At 37.9% G+C, this 14281-nt stretch overlaps 1 protein-coding gene and 1 pseudogene across 2 annotated transcripts in view; both read right to left on the bottom strand.

The window, feature by feature from the left end:
- DACH2 (dachshund family transcription factor 2) overlaps positions 1 to 14281 on the bottom strand; it is a 643115-nt gene that overhangs the window by 229171 nt on the left and 399663 nt on the right. For both annotated transcript variants that reach the window (XM_049705106.1, XM_033411534.2), the window contains exon 4: positions 6519 to 6650. In XM_049705106.1, coding sequence (XP_049561063.1) covers positions 6519 to 6650 — 132 coding nt within the window. The remainder of the gene's footprint in view (positions 1 to 6518; positions 6651 to 14281) is intronic.
- LOC101284463 (ubiquitin carboxyl-terminal hydrolase 10-like) overlaps positions 1 to 14281 on the bottom strand; it is a 93239-nt pseudogene that overhangs the window by 28220 nt on the left and 50738 nt on the right.

The raw sequence follows: 14281 nt of genomic DNA, 5'->3' as shown, positions 1-14281 counted from the left end.
TAAGGTTGGTTTAGTATTGATTAGCTCTTTTAGTTTTTGGTTGTTGGAGAAGTTCTTTAGGTTTCCTTCAATTCTGAATGATAACCTTCCTGGATAGAGTGTCCTAGGTTGAATTTTTTTCCTTTTCAGCACTTTAACTATATCATGTCACTCCCTTTTGGCCTGCAAAGTTTCTGCTGAAAAATCAGTTGATAGACTTATAGGAGTTCCCTTGTATGTGACTCTGTTTTTCTCTTGCTGCCTTTACTATTCTCTCTTTATCTAACTTCTGCCATTTTAATTATGATATGTCTTGCTGTGGGTCTCTTTGGGGTCATCTTGTTTGAGAACTCTGAGGTTCCCGTAACTGAATATCTGTTTCCTTCTTCAGATGTGGGAAATTTTCAGCCATAATTTAATGAAATATATTTCCAACCCCTTTCACTCTCTCTTTTCCTTCTGGAACCCCTATAATGTGAATATTAGTACTCTTGATGTTGCCCCAAAGGTCCCTTAAACAATCCTTATACTTTAAAATTTGTTTTTCTTTTTGCCCTTCTGATTGGGTGATTTCTGTTATTCTATCTTCCAGATCACTTATGTCTTCTTCTGTATCACCTAATCTGTTATTATTTCCTTCTAGTGTATTTTTTATTTCAGTTATTGTATTCTTCAGCTCTGACTGGTTATTTTTTAATATTTTCTAGTTCTTTGTTAAAATTCTCACTGTGTTCATCTATTCTTTTCTCAAGTTCAGTTAGTATTCTTATTACTGTTGCTTTGAACTGTTTATCAGGTAAATTATCTCTGTTTCATTAGAGTTTTTCAGGTTTTTTTTTTCTTTTTCTTTCATTTGAAACATATTCCTATGTCTTATTTTGTTTAACTTTCTGTGTCTCTATGAAATTATGTGAAACAGTACCTATCCTGATCTTGAAGGCATGTCCTTGTGTGGGAGCACCCCTATGCAGTCTGTGTGTGCCCTGTGGCTTTGGTCAGAGAGCTGGATCTGAAGTGAGCACAGGCTTTGTCTTCCCCTTGGATGTCCAGCCACCACCTTGGTTGGTAAGACTGGATTTGGAAAGGCTAGAGCCAGAGCCAGGTGTGAGCCAGGGCTTCTCCTAGGCTCAGTGGCCATTACCACTTTAAGGGCTGGGGCTGGGGCAGGGACCAAGGGACCTGTAGCATGAGCCCTGAGGTAGAATTTTTTGTCTCCAGGTTTTGTTGTTAGTCTCTTTCTAGATTGGGGTGATGACTGGGTCCCGAGGGCTTGGTGCTGCACTTCTGTGCTGGCTTAACTTTTTCCTCACCATGTGCACCTTAGATAGAGACTGGGTTGGAATCAGAGGTTTTGGTGCCACACTACTGAGATGGTTTCAGTCCACTGGGAATGGCGGTCTCCACCCTGGAACCAATTTTGTTCCCCACAAAAGGGGCAAGAACACACTTGCTAGCAATGGCTGCTTCCACCCTTGTCAGAGACAGGGCCAGGGTCCAAGCCAGCGTCATTCCTTCCAAGTGTGCACTCTCTCATTAGCAATGGCAAGAGAGACTGGAGTAAGAGCCTGGTGCAGGCTCGGGCATACTGGGGTTGTCCTGGCAAGCCAGCCAGAGCCCCAGACACTTTTCAATCTGTTGTCATCACACTGTGACCAGGAGTAAGCAAGCTTGTGCATGGGCTCTTCAAGAGCAGTCTTGGTTTCTTATAGATCTCCAGTAAGCCTCACTGGTTTTCAAACAAGCTAAGGGAGCTCATCTTCCTTTGTCAGACTCCATGGCTGGGGTGCCTAATATGTGGCTCATACCCTTCACTCCCCAGAGAGGATCCCAGAGCCCATGATATCCTCCTCCTTTTCTGGGTCCCCAGCTAGGGATGTGGGACCCAACCAGATCACTTCTCCTCTCCTGCCAGACTCTGCATGGATCTCTCTTTACAGCCCTGGTTGCAGAAAAGCCATTCTGCCAATCTCCAGCTCATATTCAGAAAGAGCTGCTCCCCATGTAGTTGTATTTTTGATGTGCTCGTGAGGGCAAGTGAGCTCAGTGTCCTCCTACTCTGCCATCTTAACATATTGTATTGATTTTGTATACTGCATCTTTACTGAATTCATTTTTTAGTTCTAATTGTTTTATGGTCGTTGTTGAGTTTTCTACATATATGATCATGCCATCTGCAAATAGAAATAACTTTACTTCTGGGTGCTTTTTATTCTTTTTACTTACTTACTTTTTTTACTTACTTACTTTTTTATTCTTTTTACTTACCTAATTTCTCTGGCTAGGATTTCCAGTAATATGTTGAGCAGGTGTTGAGAGTGGGCATCCTTGTTTTGTACCAGAAAGGTACAAAGGGAAAGCTTTATGTTTTTCTCCATTGATTATGATGTTAGCTGTGGGCTTTTCATATATGGTCTATAAGCTGTGAGTTAATTTTCTTTTACACCTTTTCATTGAGTTTTAATCATAAATGTATGTTGAACTTTGTCAAGTGCTTTTTCTTTGCCCATTAAGATAATCGTGTGGTTTTATTCTTTCATTTAAATTTTTTGTATCACACTGATTATTTGCATATGTTAAACCAACATTGCATCCCAGGGATAAATCCCTCTTGGTCATGGTGTATGATCCTTTTAATGTGCTGTTAAAATTGGTTTGCTAGTATTTTATTGAGAATTTATGCCTCTATACTCATCAGTAATATTGACCTTTAATTTTTTTTCTTGTAGCGTCTTTATCTGGAATTATTATCAATGTAATGCTGGGCTTGTAAAATGAGTTTGGGAGTACTCCCTCCTATTCAATCTTTGGAAGAGTTTGAAAAAGATTGGAGTTAATTTTTTAGACATTGGTAAAATTCAACAGAGAAACCATCTGGATCTGGGTTGTTGGTGGTGGTGGTGGCTTTTTTGTTTCTTGTTTTTGTTTTTTTGGTTGGGAGGTTTTTGATTACTGATTCAACTTTGTTAATAGTAATTGATTTATCCATGTTTCTATTTCTTCTTGATTGAGTTTTGGTAGGTTGTATATTTCTAGGAATTTATCAGCTTCCTCTAGGTTATCCAGTCTGTTCATGTATAATTGTGCTTATTAGTCCTGTGTGATCCTTTATATTACTGAGGTACCATTTAAACGCCTGCTCTTTTATTCCTGATTTTATTTATCTAAGTCTTCTCTCTTTTATCTTTGTCTAATTAAGGTTTTGTTGATTTTATCTTTTCAAAAAAAACCAACCTTAGTTGTGTTGATTTTTTTTCTATTGCTTTGTTATCCTCCACTTGATTTATTATTTATTTATTTAAACTTATTTATTATTTCCTTCTGCTAACTTTTGACTCGGTTTGTTCTTTTTCAAGTTCCTTGAGGTGTAAAATTAGATTGTTTATTTGATACTTTGTATTTTTTAAATATAAACTTCCCTCTTAGTACTACTTTTGCTGCATTCCATAGTTTTGGTATATTTTATTTTCATTTTTATTTCTCTCCAGATACTTTTTAAATGTTCTTTTGATTTCCTCTCTTGATTTTCCTCAATGGTTGCTCAAGAGAGTATTGCTTATTTTCCACATATTTATAAATTTTCCCATTTTCTTGCTGTCATTGATTTCTAGTTTTATTTCACTGTGGTTGGAAAAGATACTTGGTATAATTTTAATCTTCATAAATTTGTCAAGACTTGGTTTGTGACCTAACATGGGATATATCCAGAAAAATGTTCTATGTGTGCTTGAAAAGAATGTGTATTCTTCTGCTGTTAGGTAGAAATTTCTGTAAGTTTCTGTTATGTCCATTTGGTTTATAGTGTTGTCCAAGTAAGATTTTTCTTTATTGCTTTTCTGTCTGGATGTTGTGTCCATTATTGTAAGTGGGATATTGAATCCCCCTACTATTATTGTATTGCTGTCAATTTCTGCCTTCAGATCTGTCAATGTTTTCTTTATATATTTAAGTGTTCTGCTACTGGGTACACATATATTTATAAATGTTATATCTTCCTATTGAATTGACCCTTTTATAATTATATAATGACCTTCATTTCTAAAAATAGTTTAAGACTTAAAGTCCATTTTTTCTGATATAACTATAGCCACTTTCACTTTATTTTGGTTACCATTTGCATGGTGTATCTTTTTCCATCACTTCACTTTCGACCAAATCATATTGCTGGATCTTATTTTTTTATCCATTCATCCATTCAGTGCATTTTAATTGGTGAGTTTAATCCATTTACATTTAAAGTCAAGCACAGTGACTACTCTAATTCCATTTCTAAAACATCAAGTATAACATACATAGATCGAAACCTACTACTTTCTTTTTTCACAAAGATGGATACCTGGAGTTAAGTCAGCTTATAGTTAACCAGGAAAATTAACCATTTACTAAGTTAGAAATTAGGTAACCAGTATAGCTCTCAAAATATTTTTTGTTGTCTTGTTATAAAGGAACAACAGAAGTTTTATTGAAAGTCTTTTTCAGAAACTGGTATACCTGAGAAAAACATGACAGAAGTTATTCCTTGAGATCCTACTAATTTTTATTGGTACAAAAAATTCTTTTTATTTGCAAGTGGCTTCCTGTAAAATGTTGGTCACTTCCGAGACACCAAAAAATTTTAAAGCCAGTATCAGTTAAGAGAGGCGTTAAGACTAGGAAATTGATCATAAGTTTATTACTGTATCCTCATCGTAAAAACAACTTTATTCCAGAGGTTAAATAAAATAAAATTCCTGGGTTTCCCTGGTGGCCCAGTGGTTAAGAATCCTTATGCCAATGCAGGGGACATGGGTTCAAGCCCTGGTCCAGGAAGATCCCATCTGCTGTGGAGCAACTAAGGCCATGTGCCACAACTACTGAGTCTATGCTCTAGAGCCCATGAGCCACAACTACTGAGCCAGTGTGCCACAACTACTGAAGCCCACGTGCCTAGAGCCGGTGCTACACAACAAGAGAAGACACCGCAATGAGAAACCTGCACACCGCACTGAAGAGTAGCCCTCGCTCACCACAACTAGAGAAAGCCCATGCATAGCAAAGAAGACACAACACAGCCAAAAATGAACATAAATTAAAAAAAATTCCTGTTGCAAAACAACATTGAAGTGGAGGAAGAATGTGAAAAGATTAAACATTTTGGACTTAACCATATATGGGATTGAAACTTAGCTCTGCCACTTACTAGCTTTGCGATTATGGGCAAAGCCAAAACACTCTTTCCTCTGTTTCCCAATCTGCAAAAATTGGAATATTAAAATTTCCCTTTTTTCCAAAAATTTGGTAAGAAATAAATGAGTTAACATGAGAGATAGAAGATGAATAAATTTGGGGGATGTAATGTACAACATTGTTATTAGCGTTAATGATACTCCATTAAATACTTGACAGTTGCTAAGAGATACAATCTTAAAATTTCTCACTACACAAAAGAAATGATAATTATTACATGATAGAGGTGTTAGTTAACATGGTTGTGATAATCATATTGTAATGTATAAGTGTATCAAATCAACACTTTGTACACCTCAAACTTATACAATGTAAAACTGAGCATGTTTCCATTTATTCCCCATTGTGAGCACTGGTTGAAGACCATTCTCACTCTATAATTCACCATGAAAACTTCAGCTTTAAATGAGTCTATCATACTGATTTAACTCAATAATGTCCCTTTTTAATTCCTCTCTCCTTTTCCCTCCAAAATAAAGACTTACCATGCTTGAAATTCTAGAAGCTGAAAAGAAGAGAGAAAAGGCTGCTACTTATTTACCTATCACATTATATTGAATTTAACTGCAAACGCAGATTGGAAGCCTGTGGCTCCTAAGACCATCCTAGGTTGCCCCTTATTATTCCCCACTAAAATTATATTTTATTTATTTATTTATCCATTCATGTATGTTGATAGTTATAATCCCACCTACTTCCAAAGGAGATCTCAGGGGTGATCTTATGATCAAGTCAAGGTACAGTTATCACAGGGTCAAGGAAAAAAAAAACAGTTACTAAGAAAGGAGGAGACATTCTATTCCACAGGCATCTTTCTCTTTTCTCCCCTTTTTCCATCTCTTTTTCTTTTTTTCTTCTTGTTCTACATCTTTAGCCCCTGCCAATAATTCCTCAAGTCTCCCAGCACCCTCACTTATCTAAGGAGGTGGTACTCCAGCTTGAAGCAAAGGTGGATTCTCAGAACTGCATTTCAGTGGCAAATTATTTAGAGAAAAATTAAGAAGCCTGAGGTGAAATTGAAGGAGGCAGCTTTTAGCAATCAAAAGGTGCAATAGTTAGCACTATAAAAATTAGAATTTAACCCCACCACAACAAAACAATAGAGATAAATCAATGTTTCCTGAAATGGGATTCTGACCCATAATAGTTTTCTAATTTCAATGTACAAATTAGAGGTAGGGTTAAGCCTCCTTTTGTACTAACTGCTGATAATCAAAGTATACATATTATTCTCTCCTCTCCTCTCAGCCCTCCTCTCTCCCTTCCCAGAATAAAGCAATGAGAGTCACCTGCTTTGGATTCCTGTAGACACTCACCTGTATTAGAATTAAGATCATCAGGCTCTGATTCGGTCCCATTTTGGCTTCCATTTCCCTGAAGAGTGTTCATAGCCATAAGCTTCATCTTCTGCAGCTTCATCGCCTCAGCCATTGTTGCAGCTGTTATACCTAAAACCATAACCATTCTTTTAAAACAGGGGCCATTTCTTAATGTAATTGAAGACTGTATACATTTCTTTAACAGGCCTATGCTGCACAGCACAAGCCAAAAGTAAGCCCAAGTCTGATTTATGAATAATATTCTTTAACAAAGTAATTTTCAACTCCTCTAATAACTTCTTACAATGGACAGTTTGAACATCTGAAAAAGCATTAAATATGGGTCTGATTCCCAATTGAAAACAGCACAGAGAAAACAAACAGCATAATGTGAAAATTGTCTGAGAAATTTCAAAACTCTTGCTAATGTGTTCTGGTGTCTATTAAGAGCTCTGGACAGTTGTTTTAGACAGAGCTCACCATGCACTAAAATCCATCTAAAACAACATTGTCAGAGGAAGCACTCTGAAATGCTAGAAGGAACAACTTTCTAGTGAATATCCTTGCTAGCACTTCTACTAAAGAATGGGCTACCTTCCTTATGAGAGTTACCTTAGAAAGAAGAATTAAGGGGAGGAAACACAAAGTTGTCTTTATACCTTTTTACTGACCTCCTTCTTATATACTGAGGGACCAAATAAATGAAAACATGGCAGGCCACTTCTGAAAGTGTGCCAGCCCTTGTAGTATAATTACATTCTTTTGTATTAATATAAGGCAATTTTTAAAACTCTATATAATGGTACAAAGAGGTAGGAATAAAAAACCCAAAGATAAAATATGAGTGCATAAGTTTGAAATTCTTCCTCCTAGGAAGTCTATATCCAGCAAAACCATAGAAATATAACCGGAAATTGGTACTAAAAATAGATCAATCTGTACTCCACCAATGCCCTTCAAAATGTATAGTGAATTCAACTAAATTATTTTTAAATAGTATCGAAATCCCTAACCATCTACTGGTGCACTGGTACCACGGGCCAAAAAGAAAAAGAAAAAAAACTCTGGCAGATTTAAAACAGTATTTTAGAATTCAGTGAAATCATTCTCCCCTGCAAATGCAAATCAAAGAAAAGAAGGCATGTATTGGTTGCTGCAAAAGAGTGGAGGTTCCTTAAAAAAGTAAAAATAGAACTACCATATGACCCAGCAATCCCATTACTGGGATATACCCTGAGAAAACCATAATTCAAAAAGACACACACACCCCAATGTTCACTGCAGCACTATTTACAATACCCAGAACATGGAAGCAACCTAAATGTCCACCAACAGATGAATGGATAAAGAAGATGTGGTACATATATACAATGGAATATTACTCAGACCTAGAGTGGTGAAAATAGTTCTTAAGAGTCACAAGAACTTTAATGAATATCTAAACCAACCCTTCCATTTTACAAATGAAAAACTGAATCCTAGAGAGGAAAAGTGAGGGACTTAATACAACACAGACAGTAGAGCTAGGATGAGAACTCGTGTCTCCTGACATGTACCCTTAGTGCTTTGTCCACTAAATCCCACCTTCTTAATCTTGATTTTAATTTCTTTAAAACTCTCTAAATGGGTTTGAAGAGAGGCATTATAAGTCACTGACCAGAACAAGGGAAAAATCATGTCATATAACTTCTCAAGGATTCAGATTACTCAATATGAAAAATGAAAGGGTTGGACTAAGTGGTCTTTACAGTCCTTTATGAAGCAATAATTCTGACTAGATTTACTTTGTACTGTATAGTTTTGTCATACTTCTGGTTTTGTATAGATGTTATCCATGCATGCTCTAAAGCAAAATTTTTCTTGGACTCCTTTCTCACTAGTAAACAAGCATTAGACTTATAAATTTATGTGATCTATAGTCCTTAACCTAGAAGTGCAGTGGGGAAAAAAATCCATGCTGCGTAGAAAAATTTACAAGGGGAAAAATGTGAATTTGGATTTGCAGCAGTGATTGAACAAAAATTAAGGCAATTTTATAGTTTCCTAATTGGTTATACTGTGCCTATCTCTTCATATTAGTTTGAAAGCTTTTCTGTCAAAACTGTGAATAAGTAAATTAACTAAAGGAGAACTATGAGTAATCAAATCTTGAGGTTTACAATTAAATGAAATGGTGGGTCAGTTCACTGCAACATGGTTTTATATTTTAAAAATAGCATTTAATTAAATTAACGAAGTGTTGCATTAATAATATCCCTCCAAAAAAGAAAAGCAGTTTAGAACAAAATTCCATGGTTGCCAAGCAACTGTTTATTTTCCTGTAGACGCTTCTGAAAATGCATAAAAGGCATTTTAAATGTCTTTGAAAGTCTAATAATCTCTTCAAATGTTCCAATTATATCTAATGTTAAAAGATTAAAAGCAAGAAAGAAACATCCTATTGAACCTATACCAACATCTTCCAAATTATTTTCCATTTGCCTGCTTGTTTCATAAAATGTTAAAAGAGAATTGTTTTTAAAAAAAGGGGAGGGGGGAAGATGGCAGAAGAGTAAGACACGGAGATCACCTTCCTCCCCAAAGATACATCAGAAATACATCTACACATGGAACAACTCCTACAGAACACCTACTAAAAGCTGGCAGAAGACCTCAGACCTCCCAAAAGGCAAGAAACTCCCCACGTACCTGGGTAGGGCAAAATAAACAGAGACAAAAGAATAGGGACGGGAACAGCACCAGTGGGAGAGAGCCGTGAAGGAGGAAAGGTTTCCACACACTAGAAGCCCCTTCATGGGCAGAGACTGTGGGTGGCGGAGGGGGGGACCTTTGGAGTCGCGGAAGAGAGCACAGCCACAGGTGCAGAGGGAAAAGTGGAGAGATTCCCGCACAGAGGATCGGTGCCAACCTGCACTCACCAGCCTGAAAGGCTTGTCTGCTCACCCGCCGGGACGGGGGGCGGGGGCTGGGAGCTGAGGCTCGGGCTTCAGTTGGAGTGCAGGGAGAGAACTGGCGGCCTGAACACAGCCTGAATGGGTTATTGCACCACGGCTAGCCGGGACGGAGTCCGGGAAAAATCTGGAACTGCCAAAGAGGCAAGAGACATTTTCTTCCCTCTTTGTTTCCTGGTGAGCGTGGAGAGAGGATTTAGAGCACAGCTTAAAGGAGCTCCAGAGACGGGCGCGAGCCATGGCTAACAGTGAGGACAACAGAGATGGGTATGAGATGCTAAGGCTGCTGCTGCCACCAACAAGAAACCTGTGTGCGAGCAAAGGTCACCCTCCACACCTCCCTTCTGGGGAGCCTGTGCAGCCCGCCACTGCCAGGGACCCGGGATCCAGGGACAACTTCCCTGGGAGAACGCATGGTGCGCCTCAGGCGGGTGCAACGTCACGCCGGCCTCTGCTGCCACAGGCTCACCCCACACTCCGTACCCTTCCCTCCACCCAGCCTGAGTGAGCCAGAGACCACGAATCAGTGGCTCCTTTAACCCCGTCCTGTCTGAGCAAAGAATAGACGCCCTCCGGTGACCTACACGCAGAGGCGGGGCCAAATCCAAAGCTGAGCCCCTGGGACCTGTGAGAACTAAGAAGAGAAAGGGAAATCTCTCCCAGCAGCCTCAGGAGCAGCGGATTAAATCTCCACAATTAACTTGATGTACCCTGCATCTGTTGAATACCTAAATAGACAACGAATCATCCCAAATTGAGGAGGTGGACTTTGAGAGCACTATTTATTATTTTTTCCTCTTTTCCTCTTTTTGTGAGTGTGCATGTGTAAGCTTCTGTGTGACATTTTCTCTGTATACCTTTGCTTTCACCATTTGTCCTAGGATTCTATCCGTCCGTTTTTTGGTGTTGTTTTGTTTGTTTGTTAAGTTTTTTAAAAAAAAATTCTTAAAAATTACTTTTTTCTTTTAATAACTTTATTTTATTTTACCTTATTTTATTTTATTTTATCCTTTTTCTTTCTTTCTCCTTTTTCTCCCATTTATTCTGAGCCATGAGAATGGAAGGCACGTGGTGCTGCAGACAGGAGTCAGTGCTGTGCCTCTGAGGTGGGAGAGCTATCTTCAGGACACTGGTCCACAAGAGACCTCCCAGCTGCACGTAATATCAAATGGCAAAAATCTCCCAGAGATCTCCATCTCAAAACCAACACCCAGCTTCACTCAATGACCAGCAAGCTACAGTGCTGGACACCCTATGCCAAACAACTAGCAAGACAGGAACACAACCACACCCATTAGCAGGGAGGCTGCCTAAAATCATGATAAGTCCACAGATACCCCAAAACACACTACCAGACGTGGACGTACCCACCAGAAAGACAAGATCCAGCCTCATCCACCAGAACACAGGCACTAGTCCCCTCCACCAGGAAGCCTACACAATCCACTGAAACAACTTTAGCCCCTGGGGATGGACACCAAAAAAAACGGGAACTATGAAACTGCAGGCTGCAAAAAGGAGACCCCAAACAAGTAAGATAAGCAAAATGAGAAGATAGTAAAACACACAGCAGATGAAGGAGCAAGATAAAAACCCACCAGACCTAACAAATGAAGAGGAAATAGGCAGTCTACCTGAAAAAGAATTCAGAATAATGATAATAAAGATGATCCAAATTCATGGAAATAGAATAGAGAAAATGCAAGAAACATTTAACAAGGACCTAGAAGAACTAAAGATGAAACAAGCAATGATGAACAACAAAATAAATGAAAATAAAAACACTCTAGAAGGGATCAATACCAGAATAACTGAGGCAGAAGAACGGATAAGTGACCTGGAAGATAAAATAGTGGAAATAACTACTGCAGAGCAGAATAAAGGAAAAAGAATGAAAAGAACTGAGGACAGTCTCAGAGACTTCTGGGACAACATTAAATGCACCAACATTAGAATTATAGGGGTTCCAGAAGAAGAAGAGAAAAAGAAAGGGACTGAGAAAATATATGATGAGATTATAGTTGAAAACTTCCTTATTATGGGAAAGGAAATAGTTAAGTCCAGGAAGCACAGAGAGTCCCATACAGACTGGCTGAATGGATATAAAAACAAGAACCATATATATGCTGTCTACAAGAGACCCACTTCAGACCTAGAGACACATACAGACTGAAAGTGAGGGGATGGAAAAAGATATTCCATGCAAATGGAAACCAAAAGAAAGCTGGCATAGTAATTCTCATATCAGACAAAATAGACTTTAAAATAAAAACTATTAGAATTGACAAAGAAGGACACTACGTAATGATCAAGGGATCGATCCAAGAAGACGATATAACAATTGTAAATATTTATGCACCTAACATAGGACCACCTGAATACATAAGGCAAATACTAACAGCCATAAAAGGGGAAATCAACAGTAATACATTCATAATAGGGGACTTTTACACCCCACTTTCACCAATGGACAGATCATCCAAAATGAAAATAAACAAGGAAACACAAGCTATAAATGATACATTAAACAAGATGGACTTAATTGATATTTATAGGACATTCCATCCAAAAACAACAGAATACACATTTTTCTCAAGTGCTTATGGAACATTCTCCAGGATAGATCATATCTTGGGTCACAAATCAAGCCTTGGTAAATTTAAGAAAATTGAACTTGTATCAAGTATCTTTTCTGACCACAATGCTATGAGACTAGATATCAATTCCAGGAAAAGATCTGTAAAAAATACAAACATATGGAGGCTAAACCATACACTACTTAATAACGAAGTGATCACTGAAGAAATCAAAGAGGAAATCAAAAAATACCTAGAAACAAAGGACAATGGAGACACAACGACCCAAAACCTATGGGATGCAGCAAAAGCAGTTCTAAGAGGGACGTTTATAGCAATACAATCCTACCTCATGAAACAGGAAACATCTCGAATAAAAAACCTAACCTTGCACCTAAAGCAATTAGAGAAAGAAGAACAAGAACCCCCAAAGTTAGAAGAAGGAAAGAAAGCATAAAGGTCAGATCAGAAATAAATGAAAAAGAAATGAAGGAAACTATAGCAAAGACCAATAAAACTAAAAGCTGGTTCTTTGAGAAGATAAACAAAATTGATAAACCATTAGCCACACTCATCAAGAAAAAAAGGGACAAATCAATAGAAATGAAAAAGGAGAAGTAACAACTGACACTGCAGAAATACAAAAGATCATGAGCGATTACTAAAATCAACTCTATGCCAATAAAATGGACAACCTGGAAGAAATGGAAATATTCTTGGAAATGCACAACCTGCCAAGACTGAATCAGGAAGAAATAGAAAATATGAGTAGACAAATCACAAGCAGTGAAATTGAAACTGTGATTAAAAATCTTCCAACAAGCAAAAGCCCAGGACCAGATGGCTTCACAGGCGAATTATATCAAACATTTAGAGTAGAGCTAACACCTATCCTTCTCAAACTCTTCCAAAATATAGCAGAAGGAGGGACACTCCCAAACTCATTCTACGAGGTCACCATCACCCTGATACCGAAACCAGACAAGGATGCCACAAACAAACTACAGGCCAATATGACGGATGAACATAGATGAAAAATCCTCAACAAAATACTAGTAAACAGAATCCAACAGCACATTAAAAGGATCATACAACATGATCAAGTGGGGTTTGTTCCAGTAGTTCAAGGACTCTTCAATATACGCAAATCAATCAATTTGATACACCATATTAATAACTTGAAGGAGAAAAAACCATATGGTCATCTCAATAGATGCAGAGAAAACTTTCGACAAAATTCAACACCCATTTATGATAAAAACCCTCCAGAAATTAGGCATAGAGGGAACTTACGTCAATACAATAAAGGCCATATATGACAAAGCCAGAGCCAACATAGTACTCAACAGTGAAAAACTGAAAGCATTTCCACTAAGGTCAGGAACAAGACAAGGTTGCCCACTCTCACCACTCTTATTCTACATAGACTTGGAAGTTTTAGCCACAGCAATCAGAGAAGAAAAGGAGATAAAAGGAATCCAAATCAGAAAAGAAGAAGTAAAGCTGTCACTGTTTGCAGATGACATGATACTATACATAGAGAATCCTAAAGATGCTACCAGAAAACTACTAGAGCTAATCAATGAATTTGGTAAAATAGCAGGATACAAAATTAATGCTCAGAAGTCTCTGGCTTTCCTATACACTAATGATGAAAAATCTGAAAATGAAATTAGGAAAACACTCCCATTTACCATTGCAACAAAAAGAAACAAATATCTCAGAATAAACTTACCTAAGGAGACAAAAGACCTCTATGCAGAAAATTGTAAGACACTGATGAAAGAAATTAAAGATGGTACAAATAGATGGAGAGATATACCATGTTCTTGGATTGGAAGAATCAACACTGTGAAAATGACTATACTACCCAAAGCAATCTACAGGTTCAATGCAATCCCTATCAAACTACCACCGGCATTTTTCACAGAACTAGAACAAAAAATTTCATAATTTTTATGGAAATACGAAAGACCCAGAATAGCCAAAGCAATCTTGAGAACGAAAAACGTAGCTGGAAGAATCAGGCTCCCTGATCAGACTATACTACAAAGCTACAGTAATCAAGACAGTATGGTACTGGCACAAAAACAGAAATATAGATCAATGGAACAGCATAGAAAGCCCAGAGATAAACCCACGCACATATGGTCACCTTATCTTTGATAAAGGAGGCAGCAATGTACAGTGGAGAAAGGACAGCCTCTTCAATAACTGGTGCTGGGAAAACTGG

Source organism: Orcinus orca, chromosome X (assembly GCF_937001465.1).
Source record: "Orcinus orca chromosome X, mOrcOrc1.1, whole genome shotgun sequence".
NCBI classification, from domain to species: domain Eukaryota; kingdom Metazoa; phylum Chordata; class Mammalia; order Artiodactyla; family Delphinidae; genus Orcinus; species Orcinus orca.
Note: the sequence above shows the minus strand (reverse complement) of the source record. Positions and strands in the feature narration are given on the sequence as shown.